Source organism: Gymnoscopelus microlampas (genome assembly GCF_963454915.1).
Source record: "Gymnoscopelus microlampas genome assembly, chromosome: 10".
Classification (NCBI taxonomy): domain Eukaryota; kingdom Metazoa; phylum Chordata; class Actinopteri; order Myctophiformes; family Myctophidae; genus Gymnoscopelus; species Gymnoscopelus microlampas.
This window is the reverse complement of record NC_139947.1, coordinates 5,141,814-5,151,893: the sequence shown is the minus strand read 5'-3', so window position 1 is coordinate 5,151,893 and position 10,080 is coordinate 5,141,814. Positions and strand designations below refer to the sequence as shown.

The window sequence follows — 10,080 nt, the reverse complement described above, 5'->3', positions numbered from 1 at the left end:
CTACAAGCTCAAAACTTGACGCAGTGCGGCGGTGTAGATCTGCTATTTTTGCATTTTTTAATTGGAATCCTAAATTATGTTTAAATATTTTTTATTGGAATCCTGAGAAGTAACATTTGTATTTAATTTCAAATGCATTTAGTTATACTTATGTTAACTTTATGAACTTAAATACAAATATATTGGACATAAAAAAGACAATAGAATTTCAATACTAGTCATTAAGCTACTAATATAGTCTGAAGTTATTAAAGCGGGTCATGTTTGCATGTTTGCAATTGTAACAGCTGAAATCAATAATATATCAGTATTCCGATTAAACTGAAGGCCGCATTAAGTGACGGTGGGGGGCGCATGTGGCCAGCGGGCCACCAGTTGCCGATGTATGTCCTAGTTGCTGCCCAGTCCATTGATATTTTAAAATCTTTATTAAAGACAGTCAGAAACAGTCAGATACTTTTACTTAAGTAAAATAGCTGAGTGCTTTTTCCACAACGCTTGTAGATCTACTATATTCACGTAACGTTTACCTATATGTATGATGTCGTGCTCAGAAAAGGAAACATTTGTGATTAAGCGATTAAATGGAAATCCCTTTGCAGTCAGTCAGTCGTGACCGCCGAGCCTGCAGCACTTTGAATGTTTTGAATGAAAGGTGGGGAATCAAACAGATAGGCGGGAACATGGACACTCCAATGGTCTGAATTCATCTATTAAAGCTTAACGTTAAGCCCTGTCTACAGTCACATGAAGAGAGGAGGCGGCAGAGAGGAGAATGAAGACACAGGCTCTGTTGTGTGTTGTGACCATAACAGGTAAGTGCTGCTATATTCTCCTATATGACTGTTAATATGACGGTTAATATGAAGGCAGTGGTGGAAAGTAACTAAATACATTTACTCAAGTACTGCACTTGAGTACAATTTTGAGGTATGTGTACTTTACCGGAGTATCTCCAATTTTCTGTACTTTTACTTCTACTCCACTACATCTCAGAGGCAAATATTATACTTTTACTCCACTACAATTATTTGAAAACGTTAATTGCTTTTGTAGATTTTGATTATTATTACAAAACATTACTTTAGGACGGTACTTTAAGTACATTTTGATGCCAATGCTTTCATACGCACGCAGCTTCCGAGCACAGCCAAACATACAATGACATGTCTTTTAGTTCTACTGGATCTCTTCTCCACTAGTCCCTCACTAACATTTTAGTCTAGTTTTTATTTGTTGACGAAATTGTCAATAATTTAGTCTTAGTTTTAGTCATCTAGCTCAGCGTAGCTTCGTTTTTATTTCGTTTTCGTCAGTGAAAAAAGTTAGTCGATGGACATTTTTCGTCGACGAACATTTTTCGTCGACGAAATCAACACTGATGGATAGTTGTGGTGGTATAGCAGACAATAACATGTTTATATTGTATTGTATTGTGTTCTATCCTACAGGGCTGTGGACCCTGTCCGTATGTGTCACTCATCAGTACCATTTTGTATATGACAAAATGACCTGGACAGATGCTCAGCAGTACTGCATGGACAAGTTCACAGACCTGGCTACTGTACACACCCTGGAGGACGTCAACACACTGACCCGGATGGTGGACTCCCTGAATAGAGTAAGTATCTCTACTCATCTACACGTTTCTTAGGGCACGGCCCCATCGCACTTTTATTTTACCTGTGGGGCGGAATCTGCCAATGCTTTGTCAATGCAAATGCGTGGATTCTTGGAAAAAATCCGCAAGACCATGAATCCACGCATTTGCATTGACAAAGCATTGGCAGATACCGCCTCAGAGGTAAAATAAAAGTGCGGTGGGAGCGCGCCCTTACACCTGGTTTTGAATCAGGCAGAGGTGGAAAAAGTACTCTTTTCTTTTTCTGAAAGACACTGAACCGTGGACTTTTTTTTACTTAAGTAAAATAATCAATTCTTTAATGTAGAAATATTTTGTTACAAGTAAATGTCCGGAATTCAAGTATGTACTTAACAAAATGTATTTAAAGTACCAAAAGTAGAAATTACACACTATGCATAATGTCCCATTTCGCTAGTTTTCAAATGTATAAAGATCTTTTGAAAGTAGCAGATCTACAAGCTCACAATGTGTCGCGTCGCATTGTGAGCTTGTAGATCGGCTATTTTCAAATGGAGGACATGTAGGGCTGAAGTGGTTAATGTATGTTTTCTAATAATAATCCCCCAAAAAAAACAAGTTTTTTTTTGCACATTTGATTTGTTTCTTTATGCTTTCCTCTTTATGTACTTGTTTTTATATTATTTTTAAATACATCTGTGCTTTGCCTGAGAATCAGTGGTGGAAAGTAACTAAGTACATTTACTCAAGTACTGCCTACTTAAGTACAATTTTGAGGTATTTTTAGTTTACTTAACTGGAGTGTTTCCAATTTCCAATACTTTTACTTCTACTCCACTACATCTCTGATCCAATTATTGAACTTTTACTTGAAAACTGTAGTTACTAGTTACTTTGTAGATTTTGATTATTATTACAAACCATACAGTAACCACAGCCCTATATACAATTCTGCCTTTTGAAAATAGCAGATCTACAAGCTCACCATGCGTCGCATCGCGGCACATGGTGAGCTTGTAGATCTGCTATTTTCAGTAAGTAAAGATTTGTATTAATTTTAAAACTTGTGAAATGGGACATTCTGCATAATGAGTACTTTCCACTTTTGGTACTTTAAGTACATTTTGATACCAATACTTTTGTACTTTTACTCAAGTACACTCAAATACAGAATTCCAGACTTTTACTTGTAACAGAGTATTTTTACATTGCAGTATTGATACTTTGACTTAAGTAAAAAATGTGAATACTTGTTCCACCACTGCTGAGAATAGGGACACAGCAGGGTTAATGATCCTTGGTGTCATTTGTTTTAAGGCACCCTGGATAGGGCTGTACAACGATGTCAACACCTGGAGATGGTCTCTGGAAGATGAACGCTTCTACCAAGATGCAGAGGAACTCATGTTCAGGAACTGGGCTCCTGGTGAACCAGACGGTAGTGGAGCTTGTGCCGCAATGTTTCAGAATGGTGGTGTGTTTAAGGATCGCAGTTGTGCAATTACCCACCACGTCATCTGCTTCGACGACACAGGTGAGATGCAGTGGTGGGAAGTACAGTAACTAATTACATTATTCTTCTGTATGAGGCAGCTGGGGAATCGAATCCCGACCTCCCCCCAATCTCAGGGCGGACACTCCAACCACAAGGCCACTGAAGCTGGTAATAAAACTGTCTGGGGCGCACACAAAAGCCAGAGTAGACGTTAGAATAGGCCTTATTCACAGCAGCCATATTATCACTTCCTTCACAGGTGTTACCAATGATACTAATGAAGGCTCTGTTCCATTCTGGTCAAACAGAGTCAGGGTGCTAATATTGTGCATGTTGGCTCACTGGAAACACCAGTGGGTCTACAGTTGGGGTCCAGGGACCCTCATGGGCTTCCAAATGGCCCCTTAGAGGTGTGTAACTCTGAGAGTGTACAAATGGAACCAAATGGACCCGTCCATTTGGTTCCATTTGTACACTCTCAGAGTTATGGGGGTCGTGGAAACCACTGTGCTAGACTAAATGGAACAGAGCCTTCATTAGTATCATTGGTAACACCTGTGAATGTCTTCATAATATGGCTGCTGTGAATAGAGCCTATTACACCAGAAGTGTTTTCATGTTAAATGTCCCTTTAAATAAACTGTGTAGATTGGGGTCCCAGAGATTAAAGGTTTTTTTATTTATTTCTTTATCAAATGGGGGTCCGCGACTTTAATCCATATCAAACTGGGGGTCCTTGAAATGAAAAATTGTATCACTGCCATATTGTGTTCATTCTGTGCAGGAACTCACTGTAGTTTATTTTCAGAGCCGATAAGGAAATACATCAAAGTTCCAAAGGGACTGACATGGTCCGAGGCTCAGAGGGAGTGCAGGGAGAAACACACAGACCTGGCCAGTGTGAGGAACCAGGCTGAGAACCAGGAGATCCAGAAGATCATGGACCCTGGAGGGGTCTACTGGATCGGTCTGTACCGAGACTCCTGGAAGTGGTCCGATGGGAGCAACTCCTCATTCAGGTACAGTGGTGTAAAGTAACTACTGTAAGTACATTTACTCAAGTACTGTACATAAGTACAATGTTTAGGTATTTTTTACTTTACTGGAGTACAGTATATCCAATTTTCTGTACTTTTATTTCTACTCCACTACATATCCGAGGCAAATATTGCACTCTTTTACTCCACTACAATTATTTGAAAACTTTAGTAACTAGTTACTTTGTAGATTTTGATTATTAACACAAAACATACATTAACCACTTCAGCTCTATACATTTCGGCCATTTGAAAATAGCCGATCTACAGGCTCACAATGCGTCGCATTTGTGAGCCTGTAGATCTGCTATTTTCAAAATATTTGTATACACTTAAAAACTTGAAATGGGACATTCTGCACAATGAGTACTTTTACTTTTGGTACTTTAAGTACATTTTGATGCCAATACTTTTATACTTTTTACTCAAGTACATTTTGAATTACAGAGTTTTACTTGTAACAGAGTATTTCTACATTGCAGTATTGATACTTTTATAAGTATATGACAATTGAATAATGATACGTTTTTTACTTTTTCCACCACTGCTCAGGTACTGGAGGACGGGGGAACCAAATGGTGGTCTGAGGGAGACATGTGCTGGCATGGTGTTTGCCAGTGGGTCCAAATGGGCAGACTGGAATTGTGACCAAAAAGCCTTCTTCATCTGCTACAGCAGTAAGTGATAACTGATAGTGGTGGAAAAACTACTACATTTTTCGACTTGAGTAAAAGTATCAATACTGCAATGTAGAAATACTCTGTTACAAGTAAAGGTCCGGAATTCAAAATGTACTTGAGTAAAAGTACAAAAGTATTGGTATCAAACTCATTATGCAGAATGTTTTCAAAAGTATAACAATCTTTTGAAAATATCAGATCTACAAGCTCACAATGCGTTGCATCACGATGCATTGTGAGCTTGTAGATCGGCTATTTTCAAATGGACAAAATGTATATAGGGCTGAAGTGGTTAATGTATGTTTTGTAATAATAATCAAAATCTAGAAAGTAACTCCAACAACTAAAATACTGTAGAATGAGATGAGGGCAAAGGTCAAGATATGAATGTTACGTTGGATTTGATTTGTTTTAATCATTCCGTTTTGGCGAAGAGAAATAAGGAAGAACATTATTGAACAAATGTTTTAAATTCATTTCACTTCATTATACTGTGAAGAATATGGATTAGCATCTGAATTCCATCAATGAAACGAACAGTGGTGGAAAAAGTACTCAAATGATTTACTTAAGTAAATGTATCAATACTGCAATATAGAAATAATCTGTTACAAGTAAAAGTCCAGAATAAAACATTTACTTGAGTAAAAGTACAAAAGTATTGACATCAAAATATACCTAAAGTACCAAAAGTAAAAGTACTAAAATATTTTAAAATAGCCGATCTACATGCTCACAACTCGTCACGATGCGACGCGTTGTGAGCTTGTAGATCGGCTATTTTCAAATAGCCTAGATATAAAATAGGGCTAAGGTGGTTAATGTATGTTTAATAATATAATAATTTATATCTGAAAAGTAACTAGTCACTAAAGTTTTCAAATCTTTGTAGTCGAGTAAAAGTACAATATTTGTCTATGAGATGTAGTGGAGTAGAAGTAAAAGTATTGGAAATTGGAAATACTCAAGTAAAGTACAAATACCTCCACATTTTACTTAAGTACAGTACTTAAGTAAATGTACTTAGTGTCCACCACTGGAAACGGACATCTGATGTTTCTTTTTAAAGTTCCAGTGAAGAAACAAGTGTTGAGAGTGAAGCTGACCGTAAACTCCTCCCTGGATATGAACGACCCTGCAGTACAAGAGGCCATTTTAGAGCAGGTATGATTAAACTGTATTATTGAATAAAAGAGCATTTCACCCATTTTCAGCCTTATGTTCATATAATTGGTCCTCTAGCTAATGCAGTGGTTCTCAACCTGTCGGACCCCCCAAAATAATCCTATTTGAACCGGGGACCCCCCAAAATAATCATATTTGAACCAGGGACCCCCCACCCTGTCAAGCACTTGGAATTGTAAGATTTGAAAGCATTATATTTAGTTTGACTCGGCTCCACTGATGCAATATTGTGAAAATAGCCGATCTACAAGTTCACAACGTCTCGCATCACGATCAGCTATTGTTATTCATATTGGCCAATGTTTGACCCGTTTTTATAGTAGTTTGTTGAGTAGCCCATTTTTGATGCAGTAATGGTCTTTTTTCCATTTCATTTTTTTTGGTATTAAACAGTCCTTACATTGTCACTTTACTGTCATCTGGAGACCCCCCCCCCCCCCAATCTTGTGGGGACCCCCCTGGGCGACCTCACCCACAGGTTGAGAACCATATGGTACCGTAAGAATGACATGCCCAAAAGAGTACACCATGTAGGTTGAAAGTGGATGGATAACAATGTACATAATAGGCTCTATGCACAGCAGCCATAGTATCACTTCCTTCACAGGTGTTACCAATGATACTAATGAAGGCTCTGTTCCATTTAGTGTAGCACAGTGACCCCCATAACTCTGAGAGTGTACAAAGGGTCCATTTGGTTCCATTTGTACACTCTCAGAGTTACACACTCGTAACAAGTGTTTCCAGTGAGCCAACATGCACAATATCAGCACCCTGACTCTGTTTGACCAGAATGGAACAGAGCCTTCATTAGTATCATTACACCTGTGAATGTCTTCACAATATGGCTGCTGTGAATAGAGCCTATAGGCAGATTAAGGCCTAGGCTACACGTACATGGATCTTTTTCTTAACGCACATTTTTTTGTGCGTTTGGGCCTTTCAGCCACACGCAAACGGTGTTTTTGGCCGCTAAAACGGATATTTTTGTAAACGGACAAATAAGTGAAGGTTTTCCAAAACATGCGTTTCAGTGGATCTGTGTGGACATGTAATCCGGAGATTTTGAGAAACGATGACGTCATCGCGCATTCGCACATGGTCATTATAATAATAAATAATATAATAATACATAAACACCAGACCGCTCATGGTCATTATAATAATAAATGAAGAGAGAGAGAGAGCAACACTTACAGTCTATGAAACAATAAGGCACGCTCATTTATGGCAAAATAATGTCATAATTAATAATAAGACAGTGGTGGGAAAAGCAGCTCATTCACTGTGTGACGAAAACCCTCTTTCTCTGCGCCAAGTAGAACACACGGCGCGCACACAGGTTGAATGTGGGGTCTGTCGTCCTAAAACACAATCGCCCCGGGTCAAAATCCAGCGATCATGGAGCGGCCGCGGGTGGCCCGCTCAAAAGGTGCGTGGGGCGGGGAGTTTTGGGACGACCGATGAATCGATGAAGTAAAACTCAGCCCTGAAACATGACTGTCATACCATGACAGTCATGGTGCCGAGAGTCCCTGCTTTATAGTGGTGTTCGATGTTTTTACATTGCCAACTCTCACATGTAGCCTACATAAACGTTCAGATTTCAAATATAAAGTGCTTACCCCCGAGCCACGGACGTTACAAGGTGATCCGGACCGCGATAAGTACCCGTATCTCCCGTATTGTTCAATAAAAAGCATTTTAATCCGATCGCCGGCCATTTTCTCCGACGCTTTCAACCATGCGACACCAATGGTTGGGAGGTGTCTTGCACTCTGATACATTACCAAAAAAAAAGAAAAGAAAAAGAAAATGGCCGGCGATGGGATTAAAATGCTTTTTATTGAACAATACGGGAGATACGGGTACTTATCACGGTCCGGATTGCCTTGTAACATCCGTGGCTCAGGGGTAAGCACTTTATATTTGAAATCTGAACTTTTATGTACATGTGAGAGTTGGCAATGTAAAAGAAAAAATCGAACACCACTATAAACCAGAGACTCGACAGCGTCATGTGAATGGCTACTGTTTGCGCTGCAGCTGCGCCCTAATAATGTTGTTTTCGTTTATGTTCACCTATGCTGTTCACGTATGCTATTAAAATAATGCAGCTATTGCAGTATTGGGCCTTAACATGTGATTACAAATGTATTTGTATTTGGCCCCTCATATATATAATTATAAAATAAATGTAAATATAAAATCTGATATAAAATTGAAACTTGCAGCTGATCGATGCGTTTCTGCGTCTACGTGTGGACAGGGATTTTTGTTTATCTTTGTCATGTGGCCAGGGATTCTTTTTAAAAACGGAGGACTAAAATATCCGTTTAGTAAAAGATCCATGTACGTGTAGCCAAGGCCTTAGAGACAATGGGCCTCTGGCACAAATTCCCCACCTATACTGACTAAACCCTAACAGGGTTGTTGAGACTCCGATGCCGTTTTGAACTTGCTTTTTTTGCATGCCCCTCTATAAAGTCCTATAGACAGTGGTGGAAAAAGTACTCACATGTTTTACTTAAGTAAAAGTATCAATACTGCAATATAAAAATACTCTGTTGCAAATAAAAGCCAGAAATACAAAATCTCACTCTCAAATACAAAAGCTCACAATGCGTCGCATCGCGACGGATTGTGAGCTTGTAGACCGGCTATTTTCAAATGGACGAAATGTATATACATGTAGGGCTGAAGTGGTTAATGTATGTTATTGTTTTGTACTAATAATCCAAATCTACAAAGTAACTAGTAACTAAAGTTTTCAAATAATTGTAGTTGAGTAAAAGTATAATATGTGCCTCTGAGATACAGTGGAGTAGAAAGATACCGCAAAATTGTACTTAATTACAGTACTGAGTAAATGTACTTGGTTACTTTACACCACTCCCTATAGATAAACTGGTGGGATAAACAGGCAGTTAAAAGTATTATGATGGTTCATTCTTTCTCGTGACATCTACAAAGTGAATGTTTAGGCTATTCCTTTGGTTTTCAATAGGACTTTTGGGGCTCTGTTATCGACATGAATCACTAAGCACTTATTTGACAAGAAATACAAAGTTTACTATAGGCTCTACGCACAGCAGCCATATTATCACTTCCTTCACAGGTGTTACCAATGATACTAATGAAGGCTCTGTTCCATTTAGTGTAGCACAGTGGTTTCCACGACCCCATAACTCTGAGAGTGTACAAATGGAACCAAATGGACCCGCCATTTGTACACTCTCAGAGTTACACACTTGTAAGGGGCCATTTGGAAGCCCATGAGGGTCCCTGGACCCCAACTGTAGACCCACTGGTGTAACAGAGCGTTTCCAGTGAGCCAACATGCACAATATCAGCACCCTGACTCTGTTTGACCAGAATGGAACAGAGCCTTCATTCGTATCATTGGTAACACCTGTGAATGTCTTCATAATATGGCTGCTGTGAATAGAGCCTATTCATGCAAAGGCTCTGGGCTAAGGGCCCTCCTGAGCTCTTGGGCCCCTGGGCCTGTGTGGTAATCAAACCCCTGACCATGTATGATGATGATGACCAGACACTGTTCATCAGAATCATTCTGCTCTGTGTGTCTCAGTTGAAGCAGAACATGACGGACCACCAGGGGGCGCCAGCAGACATCAAAGTGAGTTGGGTGCAGCAGGCTGATGGAAGGATCTTCCACAAGGAAGACAAGAAGAAGAAGGAGAAGAAGAAATGGGAGAGGAAGCCAAAGAGGGAGCTTTAAACCACTTAGAATGATCCCTGGCTAATCAGTCTTATATGCTTTATACACTATAATTGCCCTCTATGACTAAAATTAAAACATTTCAATATTTTATTTATTTTAGAAATAATTAAGTTAATTAATTAATCTTTCACTCAACGGGGAAAACGCCAGTCGCAGGTTGATGATGTAATTTGTGTGGTAATATTATAATATTTTACATATAGTTTTGATGCTCATATTAACATTAGGAAGTATTAAGTTGGTTTTAAGTCAGCACATGCATTCCATACCATAGGTCTGGACCACACATGGACAGATGACATCATCAACTTGTGACGGGTGTTTCCCCCGTTGAG

General features: G+C 39.2%; 1 protein-coding gene across 1 annotated transcript; it reads left to right on the top strand.

Annotated features, from left to right (window-relative positions):
• Positions 1-766: 766 nt before the first annotated feature.
• LOC311054054 (lymphocyte antigen 75-like) lies at positions 767-9,742 on the top strand (the record flags this gene model as incomplete). Its single annotated transcript, XM_084069934.1, has 7 exons — positions 767-815; positions 1,452-1,621; positions 2,921-3,137; positions 3,907-4,117; positions 4,688-4,812; positions 5,885-5,979; positions 9,449-9,742. The coding sequence occupies exons 1-7, from the start codon at positions 776-778 to the stop codon at positions 9,740-9,742; spliced, it is 1,152 nt and encodes a 383-aa protein (XP_083926060.1). The 5' UTR covers positions 767-775.
• Positions 9,743-10,080: the final 338 nt, after the last annotated feature.